General features: G+C 40.0%; 1 protein-coding gene across 4 annotated transcripts in view; it reads right to left on the bottom strand.

The window, feature by feature from the left end:
- Positions 1 to 20,567, bottom strand: part of FMNL3 (formin like 3) — an 85,520-nt gene extending 64,953 nt beyond the window's left edge. For 2 of the 4 annotated variants that reach the window (XM_056798297.1, XM_056798298.1), the window contains exon 1: positions 20,093 to 20,553. In XM_056798297.1, the coding sequence (XP_056654275.1) occupies positions 20,093 to 20,218 (126 nt within the window). In that variant the 5' untranslated portion in view covers positions 20,219 to 20,553. Of the gene's footprint in view, positions 1 to 20,092 lie in introns of all 4 variants that reach the window. The other 2 variants (XM_056798295.1, XM_056798296.1) reach the window with 2 other exon arrangements.
- Positions 20,568 to 26,463: the final 5,896 nt, after the last annotated feature.

The following is a 26,463-nucleotide window of genomic DNA, read 5'->3' as shown; positions in this document are numbered from 1 at the left end:
TTTAAGCTCTTTCTATGAGCCCCAGTCAGACCTAACTATGAAGACCTGGTAATTTCCCAAAATCTCTCTCCTGACAAGCCCACAGGTGTTGTGTCTCTCCCCAGTTCCCCAACCAGATATGAGAGAAAGAAAATAGCAGTCCCCCTGCCTCGAGAGAAGACACGTTTTCTATTCTGTTAAATACAGCCTTGAACTTCTGCAAATTAAAAGCTCCCTCTCAGCTGAACCCACTCTGCTTTAGTTACAGGTTGCACTTTTTATTTTTGTAACCAGACAAACCACAAAATTATAGGGTAACACTGGGGAGCCAGAATGGCAAATCCTGGAGCTGGGTTGGTTTTTGCTTTGCCCTTTCAGCAGCAGAAGCAGGAGTAAGAACAGCCCAGCATGAAGCTTTCTGAGGCACAGAGGGGATTTACCCAAAATTGGGTCCAGTAAATATCAAAGTAGGACCTTCACAGCACCAAGAATTGGGAATCCAACACTTCTTTTTTCTACACTTATACCTTCAATTCTAAGGCAAAAAAGCAGCAAGGCAAAACTAGGCATTTGGGATTAAGTGTCAAGATCACACAGCCAGGCAGTATCTGAGGCCTCATTTGAACCCAGGACCTCCCAACTCTAGGTTTGGCACTCTATCCACTGTGCCACCTAGCTGCCTTGGGAAGCAAACATTCTAAAGCCATTTGCAAAATCTTCATCACTACTAGAATGTCTCATAGATTTTTCCACGTGAAAGACAGCATAGAATAATGGAAAAACCAATGAATTTGGTTCCAACTCTGACAAATGCAGTATTATCTTAAGTAATTGGACTCTGGGCTTCCTCCTCTGTTAAATGGGAATAACAACCTTTGTTACTACCTACCTCATAGTACCATCATAAGGAAATATTTTGTAAACCACAAAGCATTCTGTAAATACGGACTATTACTTAATCTGTTTCATCGTATGTGAAATGGAGCATCTGCTTTACAGAAATTTTGTGACGAAATAATGTAAATACAAATACTCTATAAATGGAGTCGTATGACATTTCTATTCCACCCAACCTCTATTTGTGGAATCCTTACAATGCATGCACACTGTGGAAAAATTATAAAAAATGGCCTACACATTTTAGAGTCTAATTAATTCTTTGAGCCTAACAAGTAAGGCGGAGGACAGAATGGCCCTGACTAGGGGAAGAATCAGTTTTAGAAATCTGGATGACCACCGATAGTTTTCCACATCCGTTTTGCTGGGCAAAGTTTGTGCACTTTGTGGTATGAAAGAAAAGTTTTAAATGTTTTGATTCTCTTAGTCATAGGACTTAATCACAGCACCACTTCAGATTTCAGCACTTTTTAACCTTAATTTTAACTAACCCAATTTAACCAATAGTTAAAGTTAATTTAACAAATTATCGTTTGTTCTGGTTCTGTTCCCCTTTTAATAAATCTTGTGCTCTTGGAAAACTTGGACAGGGATTGTCACTTGAGTATTTTCTTTAGCTTCCGATTGCTGCCACTTAGGTCAGGTAAAAACCTTAGTAAAACACTGTATTCTTTGTATCTGGCCAGTAATCTACTAAGGCGCTTATGCTCCAACCATCAGTGTTTTGTTGTCCTCAACAAAAATCTTGGTTATTCCCACTATTGAGATGCTTGAAGCATCTCGATATAAAAGGGCTATGATCCAGGTTCTCTACCCTCTAAGAAGGCTTCCCTGACAAATGACTTCCCTTATTTTGTATTTCTTCTACACGAGAGGACAGTCTATCATATCAGACACCGGCTTTGGTTCCCTAGTTATGTAAAATATATATGTTTTGTCTCCACTGAAAATAAGTTCTTTCAGAGCAGGGAAAATCTCTCCTCCTCCTTCTCTGCTAGGCTGAAATAGTACACAGGGAGTATTCAAAATATGTTGAAGAAATGGAGTAAACATGAAAAACTTGGAAAGTATCTTTCTCCCTGTTGTCTCTGGGTGTATCTCCTTCTGCTTTGGGACAGACAGAAATTTGTGACCTGTTCCTTCCTATTCCAACAGTTTAGCTCCAAGCCAAAAGGCAAAGCCAGCAGAAAGGAAGAAATAAGTAACTGGACATCGTTCCATTCCCTGACCTGCATAAGAAAGAATACTGAGCTATGATCTTCTACCCTAAAATTATATTTTAATTATTTAAATTTGCATATAACTCTGCCCATAAAACTCACTCATTTTTAGATGCATTTTATTTTTAGACCAGGAAATACCCCAGACAATATTGACAGAGCTACAATGTGTAAAAGTTAGCAAAAGGAAGATGATAAACCTGAAGATTCTCCATCAAGTATGTCTGAGATGTATTAGAGAGATTCCTCTGGACTGCTATGCCCTAATGAGTACTGAAAAAGATATTATTTCCTTTCTCCTCCACAATCTTCTTTTTTTTCCCCCAATAAAAATCTTTACCTTCCAATACTGCGTATTGGTTCTGAGGCAGAAGAGTGGTGAGGGCTAGGCAATGAGGGACTTGCCCAGGGTCACACAGCTAAGAAGTGTCTGAGGCTAGATTTGAACCCAGGACCTCCCATCTCTCAGTCCATTAAGCCTAAGGCTGCCTAGAGGCTAGAAATGATTCTGGGACATAGGAGAGTTGATCAATGGATACTCTCCTTTAAAGGGGAGTAGAAGCAGAACAAATGACAAAACTAATAACGCTACTCAAGAAGCGCAATCTTAAAAGACTTCAGAAGCCCGATCAGCTCCATGGCCAATCACTATTCTAGAATATTCATGATGAAGCTCCTTACTTACCTCCCAACATGGAAATGATGGACTCAAGAGAAAATGTGTTTCTGGATATGGCCAATGTGTTTTGCCTGACTGTTTACTTGCTACAACAGTTTCCTTTTTCTTCCCCCCATCGTCTCCCAACCAACCAAACAGAAAGGAGAGAAAATATATACATTTTCTTTTCATTCTTAAAAGGTAGGAGGTAGAAGGGTCTTGACAACATGGAGCCATGACATTCCTTCACGAAAGATATACAATCTGAGAATTTCACCCAGAGTGATGTATATAAACATAAAAACATATAAACATGGGATTGAGACAGGGAGGCTCACAGACAAACCACCCCCCAGTCATTTTCATAAGTGAGGTTGGACTTTGTAAAATGGAAAAAGAAAAGCCCAAAATATGGAGGCAATAATGGCTAGAAAAACTGCTACTTTGCCATTTCTATGAGAATCGTACTAGGGTTTCCTTAAAGGCTCTCCATCTCCTGCAGGGAAAACCTGCCATGGCAAGCCAGAAATTGGGTCAGGTCATAAAGAAACACAGCTCAAGTTAATAAGCAACTCTTCAGAGAGATGCCCCAGGACACAGGTGTGGCTCTGGCAAGCCATCCCCGGAGAGAGACCAAAGCCTCCCCCAGGGGGCTCTAAGGATTGGCCCAGATCCTCTACTGGCCAGAAGGACACCAGAGACCCTCTTGAAGAGGTGCTGTCTCTCCTGGTCTTTGTGGATGGAGGAGATGATCGGGTCTTTGTAGGGAAGAAAGGTTTCCAGGTATCCTCCATGTAACTCCAGCCATGTCTACTGCAGACTCTCGATTAGATTTTAGTTCCCTTCCCTGAGAAGGTCCTGGGACCTGGGGTCCCTGAGAAGGTCCCCTGCTTTCCACCTTCAGAGGCTGAGGTGGTCTGCCAGGTCTCTGTTATCCAAGTGCCCCCAAATTATGGAGTAAATTCCAGGAGGGAGACTAAGAAAGGTGCCTTTTCAGGTCTAAGGACAAAGCTTGGAAGAGATGTTGTCCCACTAACTCCAGAGATAAGGACAAGAGGTGTCCACACTTATGGATAGATGGGAAGAACTTTAAGGAGCCATGGATTAAGCATCACCCCTGTGCTGCCAGGCTTAAAATCCAACCTCCTCCCCATGTTTTCACCATGGCTAATCATGAGGAAAACAAAAGTCAAAAGATAGCCCCAACCCTCAAGGAGCTGACAAATCTAATGGGGGTGGGGGCAATCAAGGGAGAGGGAGAAGCATTTATATACAGCCTACTGTGTGCCAGGCACTGTGCTAAGAGCTTTACAAATATTATCTCATTTGATCCTCACAACAACTGATAAGGTAGGTGTTGTTCTCTCCATTTTACAGTTGAGGAAACTGAAGCAAATAAGTCAAGTGACTTGCCAAGGGTCACACAGCCAGTAAGTGTCTGAGGCTAGATTTGCACTTAGGTCTTCCTAACTCCAGACCCAGTGCTCTATCCACTGCACCACCAAAATGTCTATTAGGGGAGACAACAAGCCAGCAAATGTGTACAAATGAGCTGGATAGAGAAGAAGTAAATAAGAAAGGGAAGGCACTAGAATTAAGAAGGGCTGGGAAAAGCTTCCTGGAGACAATGCAGTTTTACAACTCTGAAGGACCTCCTCACACCTATCAGATTGGCCAGTATGACACTAAAGGACTATGATAAATGTTGGAGGGGAGGTGACAAAATTGGGGCATTCATGCATTGTTGGTGGAGTTGTGAAGTGATTCAACCATTTTGGAGGGCAATTTGAACTATGTCCAAAAGGCTATAAAACAATGTCCCCTCTCTGATCCAATAATACCACTATCCGGTCCATATTCCAATGAGATTTTTTTTAAAAAGTGGGGGGGGGAGACCTATTTGTACAAAAATATTTATAGCAGCTCTTTTTGTGATAGCAAAGAATTGGAACTAATCCATCAATTGGGGAATGACTAAACAAATTGTGGTATATGCTGGGGATGGAATACTATTATGCTATAAGTAATAATGAACAGGATGATTTCAGAAAAAAAGCTAGAAAGACCTAATTTTTTTTTAATCCTGACCTTCCATCTTGGAATCAATACTGCGTATTGGTTCCTAGGCAGAAGAGTGGTAAGGGCTAGACAATGGGGGTTAAGTGACTTGCCCAGGGTCACACAGCTGGGAAGTATCTGAGGCCAGATTTGAACCCAAGACTCTAGGCCTGGCTCTCAATCCACTGTGCTACCCAGCTACCCCCTAGAAAGACCTAAATGAACTGATGCAGAGTGAAATAAGCAGAACCAGGAGAATACTGCCCACAGTAACAGCAATACTGTGGAATGATTAACTGTGAGAGACTTAGCTACTCTCAGCAATACAATGATCCAGGACAATTCTGAGGGATTTATGACAAAGAATGCTATCCCACCTCCAGAGGAAGAGCAGTTGAACTTAGAAGGGAGATCAAAGCATATATTTCACTTAGTTTATTTGGGTTTTTATTTTGGTGTTTCGGTTTTATTATTATTCTCTTATAAAAACAAACAATATAGAAATATGTTTTGCATGATAATACAAGTACAACCCAGATCAAATTGCTTGCCAGCTCTGGGAGGGGGGAGGTAAAGGAGGGAGGGAAACAATTTAGATCAGATAACTTTGGAAAACTTAAGTGGAAATTTGTTATTATATGAAATGAGTAAACTAAGATATCTACATAATAAAAAATAATAACATGCTACCTAAGTGCTTACAAATAAAAACTACATTTTGCAAATTATTATTATGAATAAATTTATTACATGTGGGGAAATAAACATGATTTTAGCTGGGACCTGGAAGAAACAAAGATGAGGAGGGAAACCATGTTAGATATAGAGAAAAGCCAGAGAAAATGCCAAGAGATAAGTGTCTTATTTGTGGGCCAGTAACTGAATGAAAGAACATGAGGCAGGGAATAAAGAATAAGAAGACTGGAAGGATATGAAGGGGCTAAGTTATGAAGAAGCCTGACCAATGGCTGACACCAAATAATTCAATGAGCAGGAAAGGCACCAATCCTGGTGAGAGAGGCAGGGTGATGGCAGAGGATTTCACTGCCGAAGAACTGGGCCAATTGCACAGTGAAGTCCAAAAGGATCCACTTAAACAATGGTACAAGCTATGTGAAATTGGAGAATTTAAAAACCTGGGCATGATAACAACCCTTTGCTGCCTCTTCAAATTTAGAAAACGAAATTAATAGAGTTTATGAATACTCAGTCAGTCAGTAAACATTTATTAAAGGTTTACTTTATAGTAAGTGTCAAGCACTATGCTAAAAACTCAGGGAACAAAGTAAAAGCAAAACAGTCGCTGGCTAGAGGAACTTACAATCTAATGGGAGAGGGAACAGGAAAACCAGCAAGCCATCCATAAGATAAATAAGAAATAAAGGAAAAAGGAATTACAAGGGTTTAGGGAAGGTCTCCAGGAAAAGATGGGATTTTAGTGGGGACTTAAAGGAAGCCAGGGCCAGAGGAGGAAGAGCATCCCAGGTGTGGGGAACAGAGAAAATGTCTGAGAGATGGATTGTATTATTCATGGAAGGGCAAAGATGGCACCATGCAAACAACTAGATACAAATAAGCTATACACATCTTGACCCTGTTCCCATATTAGAAGTGTTACTAGTCATTCAAAGGCTGAAAAAGAGAGTTTCTCTCTGAAATTAAATTAGTCTAGTGAGCTGATCCCTTAAAGAAGGCCGCCCTCCTTTAAAAACTAGACGAGAGGGGCTAGAGATCCAGGAAAATTGCCAGGCAGAATCCTAGGACACAGGAAGCCTTACCAGAGGGGATGGGATGAAGAGCAAAGGGGACAGAGGGACAGGAGAGCGAATGGCAGTACCTCCAGGATGACCGGCTCTGAGACTAACAATTAGAAGTATAATTATCTGGGAGAGCCCCGTATAACTAGAAGAGAATGATTGTGTAACCACCCACAAGACCAGCTCACAAGAAAAGGTTGGACAAAGGTCAGACATGTCTTCCCAAATGTCCCAGAGAAGAGATCAGCTGATCTCATGGCCCAACCTAAGCATCCTTCATCCCCAGGCTGGCCAACGTCGGCTGGACCTAACTAACTGGGAAATGGTCCTTCCCAAAAGCAACACTGAGGCTCTCCTGAACTCTAACCTTGCTTCGGGCAGATCCAGCCTCAGTCTGGCAGTAAGGGGTGGTGGCAGTAGATCAAATCTTATGTAGGTAAGACAGGAGATAAAAGACTTCCCTTGGGTAAATAAGAATATTGTTGCTCTACCCAGGCAGGAAAGAATAGATGAAGGAAGAGGAGGAAGAGACAGCCCAGGTCCTTATCCTCCCAAACCTCCCATCTGACAAAAGGAATGTTAGAAAGAGAGCAGCCTGTAAATGTGGGTCCAAGGAACCTGAAGCCCAGGGAACACTCTAGAACTGGCCACAAAGGGCACTTTATCTCAAGATCTCGACTCATGTTTCCAGGAATCATTTCTGACCCAGTCAATGACTGTGTAGTCTGCCAGACTTGTATTTGGAGCCATGACACACATGGAGCACGTGTGAGATGTAAACAATTGTTAAAGCTCCACCAAGATTTGCCAAAATTTGGGACCCTAGCCACCTCGATCCTGAGATCAAAGGTAAGGGAGCAGACTATGGAAGGCTGGGAATTGGATCAATCTACAATAGATGTGCCACTTAATAGAGAAGCTCCTCTCAGGTCAATGCCCCAAGCAAACAACCACCTGGTGAAAGAGCCTCCTTTCCCAATCCTGAGAGAACCAGCGAATTGGTTCAGGCTGCTTTTGGAGGGTGGAGGGGTGTCATAGGCACACTTCTGGGGAAGAACTTGGAAACCCGTGCTATATATCCTCTAACATTAGATTTGTGGTTGGGCATCACGCTGCAGAGAAAGCAGACTGAAATTCCTATCTCCAACACCTGCCTCCCCTCAAAAAGAGATCATACTAAATTCTTCCCATTTATCAATATTACTCAACTCCGTTCTTTAATTAAGGGAACCCTTAGGACTACATAGGATAGGGACAGGATCTCAGATGTCTAATTAGTCCTAATGATCAAGAACTAGGAACTCTGAGATTCCACTTCACACCCATCACATTGATAAAAATAACAAAAAAAGAAAATGACAATTATTGGAAAGTCTATGTGAAGATGAGGACCCTAGTATGCTATGGGTGGAACATAAAGTGGTTCAAACATTCTAGCAAGCAATCTGGAACCATACCCCAAAATCAGGATAAACCCCAAAAGATCAAAGGAATAAAAAGATCCATATGGACAAAAAGAGCCATAGAATCTTTTTTTTTTTGTCGTTTCAGCAATAAACTGGAAACTAAAGAGAATTTTGCCATCAATTATGTAATGGCTGAATAAATATGATTGTAATGGAATATTACTTTTTTAAAAGAACAGGATAAACTCAAGAGAAACATGGGAAAATATATATGAACTGATTCAGAATGAAGCGAGGACCAATGACATGGGGTGATGTCCTGACCTTTGGGAGAATTAAAGAGTTAGAGAAGCAAAGTTGCACAAAGTCTTCAGCCTCACTCCTTTCCAGAGTCATCAAAGTCCAGTAGTGAGGGGGTAACTGGGTGGTTCAGTGGATTGAGAGCCAAGCCTAGAGATGGGAGGTCGTAGGTTCAAATCTGGCCTCAGACACTTCCCAGCTGTGTGGCCCTGGGCAAGTCACTTAACCCCCATTGCCTAGCCCTTACCACTCTTCTGTCTTGGAGCCAATACACAGTATTGACTCCAAGATAGAAGGTAAGGGTTTAAAAAAAAAAAAGTCCAGTAACAAGATGAAAGTTCCAATGACTGGCCATAGCCCAGGATGCAGTGGATGACATTGGCATCCTCACTCTCTGATGAAGCCCTAAGCACTCTATAGCACCTGCTTCCAGGTCTAATGATTGTTAGATCAAATATATACTTTTTTTTTAACCCTCACTTTCCATCTTAGAATCAATACTGTGAGGAAGGGGCTTATAGGAGCCCCATTTTACAATTGAGGAAACTGAGGCAGGTGTTAAGTGACTTGCCCAAAGTTATACTAAAGTATGTGTCTTAGGAAGCACATAAGGTCAATGAGCTCTAGGGAGGCTGCCCCAAACAAGCTCTGTCTCTTTCCAGATTTTTTTGGTTCTATAACAAACAAACAAACAAAAAAAAACAAGAAGCTATAAAGTTCCAGGCATAAGGATATGAACCATCACTGAGTCACCTCAGTCTGGCTTTTTCCCCAGCTGCAAAATCAGTACAAATAATTCTTTCTGGAGTACCGTTCCCAAATACATACCTTTTTAAGGATCTCAGAGTGATCTGAATATACTAATAATATTTTCACAGGATCTGAAGTGGGGAAGTGAAATAGAATGGAATTGCAAAGAACACCTTTTCCTCCAAAACCATAATAATTTATATAACTCCTTCATTTGATAAAGGTGAGAAACTGAGTATGAAATATTTCATACATTCATGCGAGAATTTTCACATAATTGTATCCAGTTCCTTCTGATGAGCTTTCTTTGTCTTTTCTTTTTTAAAGTATCAATTCTATGACAGAGGAGCGGCAAGGGCTAGACAACTGGAGTTAAGCAACTTGCCCAGGGTCACCCAGTTAGGAAGTATCTGAGGCTAACCTTGAACTCAGGACCTCCTGTTTCCAGACCTGGAGCTCTGACCACTGTGTTCCTTAGCTGCCCCTTTGCCTTCATTTTTTAATTTCCTATATTTGACATGGTAACAAATACCTCCTCACATGCTGCTAAAGGAAGTCAAGCTATTTTACCAACTGGGGCCACTTCAAATCTCACTAAATCTTCCATACAAGTGGTAATCCTTTTACTCCTCCTTAACTGATTCTCTATCCCACTCCTTACTTTCTCAAACCACCTCTCCTCTCCTCACACCGACTCACCTGACTAAGAACTATTAATCCAGTGATCTTTTTCGTGTTCCTTGTATCAAAAACTCTCCTGATTTTGCGTCTTCTCACTGGCTCTCTGTCCTCTATCCCTGGAATGCTCCCCCTCTTCATCTCGTGCTCTTGGCTTCCTTCAAAACCCAACTCAAATCTCACCTTTTCCTAGCCCTCTTAATTCTAGTGCCCTCCCTCTAGTGATCACTTCCAGTTTATTCAGTTTATACTTTGTCTGAATGTTGTCTCCCACCTTAGCCAGTGAGATCCTCGAGAGAGAGGAACTCTTTTAAGATTCTTTGGATCAGCAGCATTTGTTCCTCTACCTGGCACATTGCAGGTGGTTACTAAAAATGACTCACATCCCACTCCCCTTCCTCCTAATCTCTCAGCTGGGACACTGTCTCACCCTTTATCAATATTTTAAACAATATTTTCTAATTAAAGTCATTTGTATAGAGTTCCCTATCTCCCCATCCAATCATCTCAAATGAAGGTGATGTAAAAACTAACGATAGGAATAAAATAAGATAAAAATAAAATGCATCCCACCAAAATAAAATGAAATAAGGCAGGAGCTCTGGAGATTTAGGAATCCATCACATGTTGAGCTGAATTGAGGAAGCCACTCTTCAAAGTGCCCTCTACCTCAATCACTTTGGGCCATTCAGAAATGGTCTGTCTGACAGAGCCAAAAAAAGAACAAGAAACAGTCTCTGCAGTCCTGAGTCCCTCTGATAGGCTTTAATCCAAAGTCTATAATCTCCCTTCCATAGGCCACAACTTCAGCATTCCTAAGGTCGGCTCCCTGGCATGTAGGCTGACTGTATATGGCAAAGGGACAGAATGAAATGGGGGGATCTGGGGCTGGGCTAAGAATCAAGACCACATGAGCTCCACTTGGTGACCATGACCATGTCCAAATCAGCTTCCTCATCTGGGAAAAACTGAGTAACAATAGATGCAGTACCTCCCTCTACAGGGTTGTGATGAAGGTGGCAATGAGTACACCAACGTCAGTTTGATTCTATTCTGTTTATTTATATATTTATTCTTTCTGTTATTATAGGGAAGTTGGACAGACCCAGTTCTCTTTCATCCCAGAAGACAAGGATTCTTGCTTTCCTTTTTAAGTACATTTCCACATTGGAATGACATCTTTATTTTTCTCTGGCTTTGGTTAATTTCATTTTGGGAACAAAGATTCCAGAAAACTGAAGGGAGAAATCCTAAACCTTGTCTGTTTCAGAAAAACTCACAGAGTTGATCACGTGGTTCCTGTCCCCAAGTTGGCTGCTTCCATTGTCATTCTAGAAGATGACCATTGACTCTGCCTTCTCCAAAAGACAGGAGCTCAGGCTCTGTCCTCCCCAGTCAAACCTCCAAGGGACAAGGGAAGATATCTACAATCTAATTTCCTCTCCACCCCAGCTTCCTCTGTCTCTCCACTGAAAGGATTAGGTCTTTCGGCCAAGAGAAGTTCCTTTTCCTACCAGCTGTGGTGGTTTTCCCAGGGGGGGGAGAGGGAGTGGTGTGTCCCTGGAAGAAGACTGAAATTGCAGCTCACCTGGACAGCCTGGGCTGGAGTCCAGGACACTCATCCCAATTGTTAAGAGGCTAAAACAACTTTGCCTTCACAAGCAGAATCAAAGACAAGCTATATGATGAAAATTTCCACAGATTCAGAAAAAGATTTTGGAGTGGAGTGGAATTCCCATTTGACAACCCTACTGGACAGAGAGACCCTTCGACCTCAATCAAAGACAGCATTTAATACATATATAACCCAGTGGAATTGCTTGTCAGCTTGGGGAAGTGAGAGGGAAGAGGGGAGGGAGACAACATGAATCATGTAACCTTGGATCTGTTACTATTATAAAATAAAGAAAAATATTTAAAAAAAAAATAAAAAGACATCACTGAGAGGCAGATAGTTAGCTCAGTGGGTAAAGAGCCAGACCTGGAGATGGGAGATCCTGAGTTCAAAGCTGGCCTCAGATACTTCCTAGCTGTATGACCCTGGGCAAGTCACTTAACCCCAATCAGATGTTGTCAAGATCCTTTTCCCACTATCTATTATCTCTACCAACTCTAATCCTCAGAGCTGGAAAGAAAATTTCAAAATATAGATTTGGAAACTGATCCTCATGCCAGCTTCTTTCTGACTGCGAAGAGGTCTTTGCCTCCCAGTCCTTCTAATTCCCACTCTGGCCAGCCAAAAAGCAGTGGGAAATGGCAACCAGGAGTCTAGCTTCTATTCCCATTGCTACCACAGTAAACAGATGATCCTGGGAAAAGTCACCATATTTCTCCATCTTGTTTCCTCATCTATAAGATGAAGGAGTTGAACTAAAAGGTCTCTTTCAACACTAGAAGTTACATGAACCTAGTAGTAACAGATGCACTACTTTCTTTACTTTTTGGAAAGCATCTGATCTCGACCCATAAGGGACAAAAGGTGCGAGGGTCTCAGCAATCCTAATTCTGTCTCAGAAATCTTCCTGACAGAACAAGGGCTAAGCCTTTGTCTGGATCCAAGGTTTTCAGAGTAAAGTCAATTCTGCAATGAATTTAGTTAATTTAGTTAGAAATCACTCCAAAGGGTTGACTCTAACTCCCTCTCTTTATACTAATAGAATGATGATATAATATAGATGTAATGATATAATATATGCATGATGATATAATATATGATGATAAAATATGTGACATGACATAACATAACATAACGTAATATAATGTAATATAATGTAATGATATAATATAATATAATATGATATGATATAATATAACATAATATAACATAACATAACATAATATAATATAATATAATATAATATAATATAATATAATATAACATAACATAACATAACATAACATAACATAACATAACATAACATAATATAATTCAATGTTGAACAAAATTTTAGGTCAGAGTAAGGTTGTTCCAGCTGGGATAAAGACACCTAATTGGGAGTCCAGAATGGCTCTCTTTCTGGGACAAGAGAAGGCTCGAATGACTGAACTCTTAATAGTTCAAAACACACCATGGAGAGGTGTTCAAATTGGGAATAGGGAATCCTAGGAGGCTGTAGGCTACTCCTGCCTCTGTTTCTCCTCCTTAACTCTCCTTACTGACGCACTGGCCAGAATCATATCTCTGAGCTACAATTATAGAACCATAGTTTCATAATGAGAGAGAGACTTCCAAGGTCAGTTATCCACATAATCAGATGAGAAGAATTTAGATCCAGAAAAGTTAAGTGACTTGCTAATGATCACATCACTAATGGAGGTCTCAGATGAGATTGGAACTCTGGTCTTCCAGCATTTGAGCTATTATATCACTCTTCCCCCTACCCCAAGCCATCCAGTCTTGACAGTAGAGACCCTCAGGTTTTGATCCTGTGTTAATTTTAACTTCCCACTACAAAGATGTTTTTAGTGGGCCAGTCCAGGAACAAAGGAGGTAGATATCTCAACCAAACTGCTCTAGGGGGTAGAAAGGAGAGGTGCATCGGAAGGGAAGGCTGACATGAAACAAGTAGTAATCCAATTGGTTTTACTTAGATTTTAAAAATTTTTTAAAGCTTCCTTTTAGAGCTCATAAGTGGCCTCAGAGATACTAAAGAAACCAACTACCTCTACCCACCAAAAACTCTCTTCTCATTAGGTCAAATGATTCCCAGAGAAACTAGCCAAGCAAAGAACTAAGATAACTTTTCTCAGTATTCTGCAGAGGGAGCCTATTAATGAATATTTAGAAAACTCAGAGGTTCTTAATCAAACAAGGGATAAAAAGCATCAAAGTAGATAAAATGAACAATTTTGATTCCATTCAATTGAAAAGATTATGCACAAACAAAAGCAATAAGTTAAAATCAGAAGAGAAACAAATGGGAAAACATTTTTGAAGCAAGGTCCTGTGATAAAAGTCTGACTGCTATCCAAAATCTATAAAGAATTGATTCCCCAAGAGATAAATATAAATAAGAATTCCTAATAGAACAATTAGCAATGCATTTAGTAAAGGTGGAAACCAATCCAAAGTGTTGATTCTGTAATAACGATGGGGGGAAATGCTCCAAATTAAGATTAATAAGAGAAATATTAATTAAAACAACTCTGAAGTTCCACCACCCATCAGATTGACAAAGAAGACCAAAAAAAGGGAAGATGACAGTCCTGGGGGTGGCTATGGTAGGATAGGCACACTAATGCACTCATTGTTGATGGTGCTATATCCACAAAATTCTTTTTTTAAATAAAACTCAGATCAGTTCTAAGACAGAAGATTGGCAAGGGCTAGGCATTCAGGATTAGTTGATTTGCCCAGGGTCACACAGCTAGGAAGTTATTATGTGAGGCTAGATTTTAACCCAGGTCCCTCCTATTCCAGGCCTGGTGCTCTGTCCACTGTGCTACCTATCTGTCTCCAGGCATAACTGAAAGTAATTTGAAACTATACTCAAAAAGGTACTTTCCCTCTGACCCAATGATTTCTCTATTGGATTTATACTTCAATGAGATGAAGAAAAGAATAGAACTCATTTGTATCAAATTTAATAGCAATACTTTTTTGTTATAACAAACTTGAAAATAAGGGGGATGCCCATCAAAGGGGCAATTTCAGAGAAGCCTGGGGAAAACTGTATATAAACTGATAGAGAATGAAGTGAGCATAAAAAGGGAAATTATTTATTCCAGAATATTGTAAAGAAAAACTCTGATAGATTTCATTCTAATCAATACAATGATCAATCCCAGTGAACAATGATGAGCACACCATTCACTTCCTGATGAAGATGATGCACTCGCTCAGAATTAGATATACCTTTTCTCATGTGGTCAGTGTGTGTATTTGTTTGCTAGTTCATACTTGCTAAATTGGGTTTTTTTCTTTTTTTCCCCAAAATTTGGATGGGCTGGCGACAGTGATGTCAAAAATTTTAAAAAGAGGTCACTGAAACTTTTTTTTAAGCACTCAAAAGAAAGAAGTAAAGAAGCACAGAGAAGCATCAAAAATAAGGGATTGAATTAATTATATACTTTTTTTAAAAGCAAGATATATACACAACCTCATAGACAACCCTCTCTAGTCTGCTTTGTACATAGAAATCGACATGTTTTTAGTGTTTAAGTTCTGTGACAAGGAAATCACTTTAAAAGACTGATATATATTAATTTAAGGTCACCAAGGAATTCAGCTAGGTTTACAGTTCAGAATAATAAAAAATATTTTTAAAAAGACAAAGCAGAGATACCAGAGCCAATACACACAAATATCTTAATTCTCACTAAACAATGTTTGTTAAGGATTAGAGTTAAGTGGCACACCACTTTTTTTAAAATTAATAAATAAAACTTATTTCCAGGCATCTCAACCTGTCTTTCTCCTCTCTACATCAGAGAAGGCATCGAAACAGATATGTATATAATGATTATGCCTTTCATACTTCTACTTCTCAGTTCATTCTCTGGAGGTGACTATTCACAAGTTATTCTCTAAATATTAAATCTGTAGCTGTATATAATATTCTCTTAGTTCTACTCATTTCACTAATCTCATGTAGTTCTTTCCAAGTTTTTTTAATTAATCTGTTTATTATTTCTTATGGCACAGTAGTATTCATTCCATCATAATCATATACCACAACTTGTTCAGCCATTCCTCAAATTGATGGACATCCCCTCAATTTCCAGTTCCTTGCTACCACAAAGAGAGCTCCTATAATAAGAAAAAAGACTTCTACAAAAATATTTATAGCCACACTTTGTGATGGCAAAAAATTGGAAAAGGAGGGGATATGGTATTTGTTGGTGATGGAATATTATTGTGCTCAAGGGAATAATAAACTGGAGGGATTCCATGTGAACTGGAACAACCTCCAGGAATGGATGCAGAGTGAAAGGAGCAGAACCAGGAGAACATTATATACACAGAGATGGTACAATTGAATAAACTTCCCTACTAGCAACAATACAGTGATCCAGGACAATTCTGAGGGCCTTGGGAGAAAGAGCACTATCCACAACCAGAAGAAGAACTGTGGGAGTGGAAACACAGAAGAAAAACAACTGCTTGATCACATGGGTTGATGGAGATATGATTGGGGATGTAGACTCTAAATGATCACCCTGGTACAAATATCAATAATATGGAAATAGGTCTTGATCAATGCCACATGTAAAACCCTCTCTATGAGAGGGGGATGGGGGAAAGGGAGGGAAAGAACATGATTCTTGTATCCATGGAAAAATATTCTAAATTAACTAATTAAGTAAAATTTTCCAAAAAATAAAAAAATAAAGCTGCATGGAAAGAACCTAAGGTTTTTCCTAAAATGAGTTGCAAGTAGTCACAGGTAAGACAAAGGATTAAACCATGAAGGAAAATTCAGGATAGCTGCTAAAACTCCAAGTGAAACCAGTTAAGCCATAGGAAACAAACAAATGGACAAAGAAACAAAGGAAGAAAATAAAAACAAAGGAACAAAGAAAAAAATGCTGAATGACTGCACATAGAATCTATATCAGATTGCTTACCATCTATGGGAAGAAGAGGAGGAAAGGGGGAGTGGGAGAGAAAGGGAGGGAGAAAATTTAGAACTCAAAACTTAAAAAAAAAGGATGTTAAAAATTGTTTTTACATGTGAGTTCTTGTTCCCCAAAACTTAGATATTTTTATTTATCAAACAATAAATTACTGTGGTCATTAAAAAGGAGAGAGAGAGAGCTCCTATAAATATTTTGTAACATACAGATTCTTTTCCTTTTTCCCTGATCTCCCTGGGAAACAGATCTGGCAATGGTATTGCTGGGTCTAAGGGTATATACAGTTTTATAGCTCTCTGGGAGTAATGTCAAATTGCTCTACAAAATGGTAATATCAGTCCTCAGTTCCACTAACAGTGTATTAGAGTCCCTACTTTTCCACATCCCCTCCAACATTTGTCATTTGCCCTTTTGTCATTTTAGCCAATCTGATGAGTGTGAGATAACTCATATTTGTTTTGTTTTGCATGGAATGATTTAGAGCATTTTTTTCAAATCCCTTTGATTTCTTCATTCAAAAACAGTCTTGTTCATATCTTTTGCCCATTTATCAAATGGAGGAACAGTCCATCAGGACTCTTTAAGGATGGATTCCAGCTCTATTCTATGGGGCTCTCTCACCCAACTTACTACCTTACATGTTAATTTTCCTATTTTAGGACAATTATTAATGCTCCCTCTCCTCTCTCCCATAAAAGGTTAGAAACTCTGAAAACTCCTGATGAAAGGGGAATCCAAAACTCCAGGAAATTACTATTTTCCTGGACTAGGAAGGTCGAGAAAAATGCCCTACTCTTCTTCAATTATCAGGCTATCCCTGGATAATTACTACTGTCTTTCCCCAGTTAGAGATTTAAGGAATTTCAGAGGCCATCTGTAGAGTAGAACTAGAAAGTACCTGAGATTAACTAGTCCAATTTTTACTTGCGTTATCTAGTAAATCTAGTAAAGCCTACAGATTGCTTCTCAGAAAGATGTCTTTAAATGTATAAAATAAAATGCATAGGATTTCAAAGGAAACCAATTATATCGAAGTCGAGATAAAAAAAAAATTTTTTCCAAGTTCCAAAATCCCAGATGAAGAACTCCTGATATAGTCCAACAATTGGCAAAGTGCCTTGGCCAAACAACACAAAGCAATTAGTTAGACTCTATCTTGGTTCTCCTGACTTTTGTACACTGTCACTCCAGCATCCTATCTAATGCAGAAATCCCCTCTACAACAGCCCTTACAAGTGACCACCTACTGTTAGAACATTTAAAGGGAACTCATGACTATAAAGCAATCCATTCCATTTTTAGACAGTTCTGGTAAGAAGCTATATTGAGATGAGTCCGCCTCCTTGAAAGTTCTCCCCTGGAACTATGAAGAATAATTATAATATCCATTTGCCAACTTCTGCATAACAACTTTTCAATATTTAGAGATCCCTATCATATTTGCCCAAAATCTTCTCTTTTCAAGGTTAAATAACCCTATTTCCTTCCATTGTTCTTTATATGACATAAATTTTGAGTCCTTTAATCATTTTGGTTGCTATTCTCTAATTTGATAGATTTTCCTCCAAGATGAGATAACAATACCTTGGGGGGGCAGCTTTGTAGCACAGTAGATATAGTTCCAGGACTAAGGATAGGAAGTCCTGTGTTCAAATCTGTTCTTATATACTTCCTAGCTTTGTGACCCTAGACAAATCACTTACTCCTTTTGCCTAGCTTTTACTGTTCCTCTCTTAGAACTGATACTAAGACAGAAAATAAGAGTTTTTAAAAAGAATTCATACTAAGACAGAAAGTAAAGGTTAAAAAAAATTAAACACTTAATAATTCAGATACTGCCATTCAAATCTGCTGTAATTCTAACCATAAATACCATACTACCTGTATTTCTCTTGTCTACAAACGAATCAAAATTTTGACAAAAGCCTTGCTGAATTCTGTACCCATTGAGCAGAGGAATATATTAGAAAGAACACCAGAACCGTAATTTTTAAGCCTGAATTTTAGTTCTAGCTCCTTCATAAACTAGTCATTAGCCTATGGATAACTCACTGGACCTCTCAGTTTCCTCATATGTAAAAATGACAGGGTAAAATTAGATGGTCACTTTTTTAAACCCATCTCCCTAATTTCCCTATACTCTAATAGTTTAAAGTCTACCCTTTCCTCCAGTTTTGGAAGTTTATGTACTGGGTTCCTCGAATCCCAATTTCCTTGCTCAGGGTAGTGCCCTATTTCAGCATAGTAGAGACTTCTAGGCACTCAAGAGCTCAGATTCCCTCCCATTCTTTGCTCCAACAGTTGAGCTCTTGTTCTCGGGGCATCAAGTCCTGGTCTCTCCTCTGTAGTCTCTGAGATGGCTACAGGACATTAGTAATTACTTAGTCATCCCACTGGCACTGGGAAATAGGGATGTGGAAGAGTTGGAGGGGGAAGGAACTTAAGAGAGTTGGAGCAGAGAGGAATAAGGGGGTATCACAGGATATAAAGCAAGGCAACCCCCAATGCTCTTATGCTGGTTTTTTGTGGGTTTTATTTTTTTTTCGTTCTAAAAGGTAGAGAGATGAAGTGGTTGTATTATACACAAGTTGTTTCCCTTTGGAAATGGTCTGAGGCTTCTTTGGTCTGGCCCTGGTACCAAACAGACTGATGCTAACTCAAATCTCCTGAACTATTCATCTCTAGTTGATCCACTGAAATTCACCAGATTTAACGTTCCTATTTCAAGCCAAATGGTACCCAAGAAGGCTGCTAACACCACAGCTTGTCAGTCCTCCCAGTCAAAGGTCTGCCCAGCAGGATGGGCAATACTAGAAACAAGATTTAGTACAGCCATGGAGCTAGCCCCTCAGGTGAACTAGAACTTCCTTCCCCTGCCACCATTCGACCTGCCCACCTCCTACTTCAATCAGGAACTTCAAAATGCTCCAGTTTACTTTTCAAACATTTCCACTGCTCCACACTGAGCCTGAATCTGGTTTCCAGTCCCTTCCTGTTGGCCCTCTAGCTCAAAGACCCTTCAGGAATTTGGGCAACCGACAGGGTAGAATTCCACGTTCTGCCCTGTCCACTCAGTTCATCTGGATCTCTACTAAAAATAAGAATAGAAGGAAATTTAAAAAGAAAGTCTAAGAAAGGAAAGGAAAGAGAGAGAGAGAGAGAGAGATGATGGGATTGTTTCCACTCGGAAAAGTCTAAGTTTTTGTCGACGTGCCCAGTTTTTTGGGGACAAAACTGCTCAGAAGTTAGAAGGATTGTAGGCAGAATGGCATCTCCGCTCATTCCACTCTCCCACACCCCCGAGCAATACCATCCATCCTATTTCCTCCCAAGTTGGGAAGGGGCTGTGTTACCATCTGGCAAACCGAATGGCCCAGAAAAGTGGGGTGGGGATTCGGCTTCTGAGCCCCCCAACTCGGAGCAGGGAGGGGAGAAGGAGGCTCCTTGGGTCCCAGAGAATCTGTCTCTAGTTTTTCCCCTTTTCTTTGCCTCTGTTTGTAGCAGAGTCCGGCACAAAAAGGGAGAAGAATAAAAGCCTTAACTAAGTAAGTGACTAAGGAAACTAATGGAAAAAGTCTGGGGACGGCGAGGAGAGAGAAGGAGGCGCGCACGCTTCTCCTTTCGGTCCCCAGCGGTCAGGGATGGAGGAGGACTCTTGGGGTATGGGGGGGAGAGGGGCCCTGCGTCCTGCCAAGAAGGACCCCCCTCCCCTGGGCTCCTGCATGGGGGAGGGAGTGCCAGCCCCGGGAATTCCAGGGGAAGTCTGGATTGGGGCCGGGCGCGCTGGGCATGGCTCTCCCCGGGGATTCTCACCAGCACCAGGGTGAACCTCTCCTCCAGCTCGCACGGCTCCGGCATCGGCATCTTGCCTGGGGGCAGCAGCAGCGGCACGGGGGGCGGCTCTCCTGGCCCGGCCTCGGTGCTCTCCAGGTTGCCCATACCGGCTGAGCCCCCGGCACTCCGGCCCGGGTGTTTGGGTCCGCGGCGGCTGTGCCTAGCGCCCACGCCGTCGCCACAGCCTCCGCAGCCGGGTCTCGGGCGGGGCGCGCGAGCAAGAGGGGGAGGAGGAGGGGCGCTAGGGGCTCTCCCAGCCGGGGCTCCTCTCCAGAGCCCAGCACCACCGCGGTGCGCGCGCGAGGTAAGAACGGCGGCGAGGCTCGCGCCCACTGCGCCCCCTCCAGCCCTCCGGTGGTTCTTCTCTCCCTCCCCCAGCTGCGCTCCCCTCCCCTTCCTCTCTCCCACCCACTTCTGTCTGCACTCCGCGCCCCTCGAGCCCCACTCCAACCGGGCTCCACTAACCACCCATTCATACAAGGGCCGCCTCCCTCCCGCGGTCATTGGATCTCCGTTCCACCTCTCATGCCTAACTGACCGGAACTTTAGCCAATCAAAGGACAAAGAGCTCCTCCAGCTCGCCTTACCCCACCCCCGGTTCCGCCCACTAGCGGACCAGGAGCGCGCCCTGGTGGCATATGTTGGGAAAGCCTCTGCTGGAGCCCCGTTATGTCTGAAAGTTCTCCTTCCAGGTTAAACTTATCCCCCAAAACTTCAATGTCTCCCTGTAATTAAATAAGGTCTGAGCAGCGAGAGATCATAAAGATCCAACTTTCTCTTTTTTTTAATATATGGTTTATTTTCCTAATTACATTCCCAATTACAATTAATTTTCAACATAGGTTTTCTGAAATTAGATCTAAATTGTCTCCAAATTGTAAGCAATTTGATCTACCAACCCTCTCTTTTTTGCATTGAAAAGGAAATTGAAAGCTTATTTGTCCAGGGTTAAGGAGTAGTAGAAAAAGGTGAGCATTCAAACCGAGTCAACTGTGACATTCCCAACACAACTCAGCCATCCTTCTAAATTCCTCAAGATTCATCACCATGAAAGTCATGTAATCCAATTCTTCCGATTCTAGTTTAGTATTCAAAGCCATCTCAATCTGTCCCCCAATCTACTTTTCCAAATTTATTACCCACAATCCACAACAAAACTGTTCTATTGGCTAATTTCCTGATAATAGTTGCTCACTCTTATACTTCCTTGATTTAATTACAACTGTTTCTTCCCATCCCAATCACTTAGACTGCCCATCTTCCCCTCTATCCACCTAACTAAATGGTACCAACAAAGAATTCACCCGAAGACAGTAAGAAACGTCATTTCATAACAACTAATTATCTCATCTTGTATAAGAATGAGGGACTCATCAAAAAAATGAGGTGCTCAAAAAAAAAGGAGATACTCATGATATAAAAGACAAAAAAAAAGGGAAATGAAGCCAAGATGGTGCCATCTTTTTTTTTTTTGCTGACAGGTTATTTTATTCAAATAAATGGCAAAATGACAAAAAATTTAGACCAGAAAAAAATCAAGTTACTCATAGTAGCTTCCTTAACAACTGGAATGGATAAACTATTCAATAATTTGTACCAATGCTCACTTATTGACTTGTTCAATTTTGAAAGCAACATTCATGCCATCTTGACAAAGATATAGAGTAAACTCAAAAACAGATTCAGGCTGCATATTGGCTTAGAAAACCACAATTTAACATGATTTAGGGTTTTTTTGGGTTTTTTTAACCCTTACCTTCCATCTTGGAGTCATTACTGTGTATTGGCTCCAAGGCAGAAGAGTGGTAAGGGCTAGGCAATGGGGGTCAAGTGACTTGCCCAGGGTCACACAGCTGGGAAGTGTCTGAGGCCAGATTTGAACCTAGAACCTCCCGTCTCTAGGACTGGCTCTCAATCCACTGAGCTACCCAGCTGCCCCCTATGATTTAGGTTTTATTTACTTTATTCTTTCCAGAAATGTACAGAGCCAAGCATTAACATAAAGGACAAAGTCAAGAAGTAAGCTGGAAGAATAAACAAACAAAAAAAGAACCCTACCATAAAGGGCTACTTTAGACCTTTTTCAGAGAAGCTTTATGCAAAGACATTTCAAGTAACTATTCCCCTTCTGATTTTAGTCAATTTTGTTTGTTCAAGACCTTTTCAATTTTATGTAATCAAAAACCATCCATTTTATCTCTCATGATTCTCTTTCCTTCATGTGGTGAAGAATTTGTATATTTATCGATAGTTTTAACTGTTGTCTCCTTACCTGTTCTAATTTGTTTCTGATCTGACCATGTGCAGGCCATATATCTATTTGAACCTTCCCACTTTCTTTATAATCTTCAAAGAGTCCTTTTATTGTATTTTCTGTATTTTTATTTTTTGTCAAATAGTGAGCCCTTAACCTAGTATTTAGAGTCCTTGGATTTATTGAATACCAACCTACTATGCTTGATTGTTTCTGGGTCCTGTTCAAATGTCTGTTCAAATGATCACTTTTTCTCTATTTTTTAATCAGTATCAAATAATTTTAATGATTTCTGTTTTATAAGAAATTTTGTTATCTGTTACTGGTAGGATCCCTTCCTTCCAATTTTTTTCATTATTTCTTTTGACATTCTATACTTTTTTCCCTCTAAATGAATTCTGCTGTAATTTTTTTTCTAGTTCAAATTGGTTTGGTGGCATGGCATTAAATCTATAAGTTAATTTAGGCTGTATTGTCATTTTTGTTATATTGCCACAGCCCAACTATAATAAGACCTCATCAATTATTTACATTTTCCTTTATTTCTATACAAAGTATTTCTTTTTTTTTTTAATCCTTATTTTCTGTCTTAGAATCAATACTGTATATATAGGTTCCCAGGCAGAAGAGTGGTAAGAGCTAGGCAATGGGAGTTCAGTGATTTGATTACACAGCTAAGAAGTATCTGAGGCCAAATTTGACCCCAGAACTTCTCATCCCCAGACCTGTTTCTCAATCCATTAAACCATCTAGCTTCCCCTTATAAAAAGTATTTCATAGTTTTATTAATACAAATCATGTATATATCTCTGTAGGTGTAATCTCAGATATTTCTACATTCTATAATTATTTTGAATGAAAATTGTCTTCTTGTCTCATCCTGCTGAGCATTGTTAGTAATATACCTAAAGCCGCATGGTTTTATGAGTTTATTTTATATCTTGCTACTTTGTTGAAGTTCCATTTATGCTCCATTTATTTTAGTTGAAGCTTTAGGGCTCAGTAAACCATCATATGATCTGCAAATGTAATAATTGCATTTCTTCTTTGCTGATGCTTATTTTCTCAATTTCTTTTTCTTGTCTTGAGTCTGAAGAGATTTTAGAACTATACAAAGTAATGGTGTACTCTATCCCTAAACTTATTTGATAATCCTTTAGCATTTTTCCATGATTTATGCTAACCCTTGGTTTTAGATAGATATTTGCCATATTAAAGAAAAACCAATTTATTCCCATGGATTTTTTTTTAAACCTTTGCCTTCCACATTAGAACCAATATTTTGTATTGGTTCCAAGCCAGAAGAGTGGTAAGGGTTGGGCAATGGGAATCAAATGACTTGCCCAGGGTCACACAGCTAGGAAGTATCTGAGGCCAGATTTGAACCTAGGACTTCCTATCTCTAGGCTTGATTCTCAATCCACTGAATCATCTAGCTTCCCCCTGGTCCTCTTTTTAAAATGAGATAACCTAACTGTTTACCTATTTTATTAGTTTTCTTTTTTAAAACCAGCTCTTAGTTTTATTTATCAACTCAGTGGGTTGTTTTGTGAATGTTTTTCATTTTGTTTATCTGTTTTTCATAATTTCTGTTTTTGTGGTCGGTTAGGGTATTTTTTCTTTTGTTACTTTTCTGGTTTTTGTTAGTGTAAAGAATAATTTAATGTTATGACTTAAAATCTAAATTAATTGGTTGCCAGGGAAAATCCCAAATAATAAAATACCCAAGTCAGCTAGAAATTATGGTGATTTTAATTAATAAAGAGAGAGGAGGAATTAAGGAGAAGAGAGAGAGGAAAGAGTTAATTTAAACTGCTCCGGCTCAGGCTGAGCCAGGCAGGAGTTAAAGGCCTTGGTCAAGGACCTCCCTTAAGAATCAAAGAAAAGGGAAGTCAGTCTTATCACTCACCACATGATTGTCTCAAGGAAGTTGTCTGTGGGAGCTCCTCCAGGCTGAGTTCCAGGATCCAAATGGCGCCCAGGTTGCTCACAGGAAGTGATCAACCAGATCCACCTCTCCGGGAAAAGAGAGTGAAGAGAGGAAGTGATGCGCTCCATATAGATGGTTTTATATCACTTTCCTGCATCTTATCTGTACCAATGGTAGCTTAGCTTGACTTAGGACAGCCCAGGGGTCTGTCAGCTGTTTCTATACATGTCTGTTGAAGACCATCCTCCTAGATACTTAATCCTTGAGTATAGGTGCAGACATTCCTGACCTTGTAAGTAGGGTGGAACAATGTAGAGTTCACAAGACATTCCTGATTCTGTTAGACCAAGTATCTCCATTGTTACAATCAGGAGATTACAGCTTTATCTTCCCCTAAAGTATGGTCTGAGTAGGGTAGAGTAGCTTTAAAGTTCATATTAGTTGCATGTCCAATTCATTGCTTTGTTCTTTGTCACTTTTGTTCATCAAAGTGTTTAAATTTAGAAAATATTCCCTAAACCTGTCCATCAATTTAATCTCCACTTTCCTACTTGACCATATCAATTCTGACTATTGTCAATGTCACACAGCATTATATGCAATATAACATTTCATTATATAGCATCCCTTGATCACTTAGGTCAGCTTACTCTATAAACTCCAGATATCACCCCTGACTGGCTGGGTGGCTCATTGGATTGAGAGCCAGGCCTAGAGATGGGAGGTCCTAGGTTCATATCTGACCTCAGATACTTCCTAGCTGTTTGACCCTGGACAAGTATAAAAATTAAAATTTAATTTCAATAATAAAAATGTTATATTTTAGGAGATTTTTTATTGATCACTAGAAATCAAGGAATAAAGAGGATACAAAATAAAGGCCACATGCCCATGGCTGATCAGTCATTCCAAAACGCCCATCTTATCACCACCAAGCTTGGGCCAGGAAATAAAAGAGCTGGTACCCTCCATGTCCCCATCTAATATCCCCTCTCTACAGGAAGTACAGAATGACAGGAAGTCAGTGGGTTCCCAGAAAATGTTGTTCTTTTTTAGGGTAACAGATTTTCAATTATACAATCACCCTGAGATCTATGGAAGACTAGTCTCTCCAATGGATCTTGTAAACATAACCAACATTTGAATTATAATAATTTGGGGGATAAAAGGGAAAAGAACAAACCCATGATTGCTAGGCACACTGACAAAAAGCCAGTTAGGGGGCAGTTCCATTCAGCATAAGAGTATATATACAAAACAACTACATTCAATGCCACAAAGTTCAGATCACCAGATCCCAAAGTTCACTCTGGATCTTCTGGTACAATGTGTGGTCTGTGAAGGCATCTACATGGGGTCTTCTCTAAACAGTTCACTTTCTGGATCCAGAGAGGTAGTATGTTTCTTAACCTAAAACTACTCTCAAAAAGAATTTAAACTTTACATTTTAAAATAATAATACATTCCCTCCTGAAGAGGGTGTTGAAAAACACAGGGATCACTTAGGGATGCATGGCTGAGTTATGAGGTATATGAATCAATTGGCAAGAGAAATAAAAAATTTTAAAATAATCCAAATAAAAGAGAAAAGATAACTTCTGAATAAAATATAGAGTATCAAAGTCTTATGTGTAAAAAAAACTTAAGTAAAGGAAAATAAACCTATAACAGGTTCTTGAATCAGGGCCCAATTTAATAAATTTCTAACAGGCCCTTGTATTCAGGTCCAATTAAAGTAATTTCTATCCCACAAGTCTATAGGACAAAATGCAATAATATTTCACATACCTATTTACAGCCAAGACTACAGGAAGTTGCCACCCTATGAACAGCAGAATGGGGACTAGATTATAGGAGCCAGGTAGGAGCCAAATTTGAGACACTTGGTAGAATGTGGGGCAAGGAAGACCTGCCTTTGACATATGTCAAAACATCCACAACCTCGAACCCCAAACAAGTTTAAGTCCTCTTGTCTTGCCTCAAAATTTCATCATTGTTTGGTCTCTTTGACCTTGTGCTCAATTGGCACTATGCAGTTTAGCTTTGTGCTTCTTTGGCACTGTGTAATGGCTCTTTTTGCATTCCCTTCACCTGGAATCAGACAGAATCATTAAGCAAAAATCCCATACAAAAAAATTTTTAAACAATCAATTGTTATGGTGAAAA

Source organism: Monodelphis domestica, chromosome 5 (genome assembly GCF_027887165.1).
Source record: "Monodelphis domestica isolate mMonDom1 chromosome 5, mMonDom1.pri, whole genome shotgun sequence".
In the NCBI taxonomy this organism is placed as follows: Eukaryota; Metazoa; Chordata; class Mammalia; order Didelphimorphia; family Didelphidae; genus Monodelphis; species Monodelphis domestica.
The sequence above is the reverse complement of the archived record's forward strand: the minus strand, read 5'-3'. Positions and strand labels throughout refer to the sequence as shown.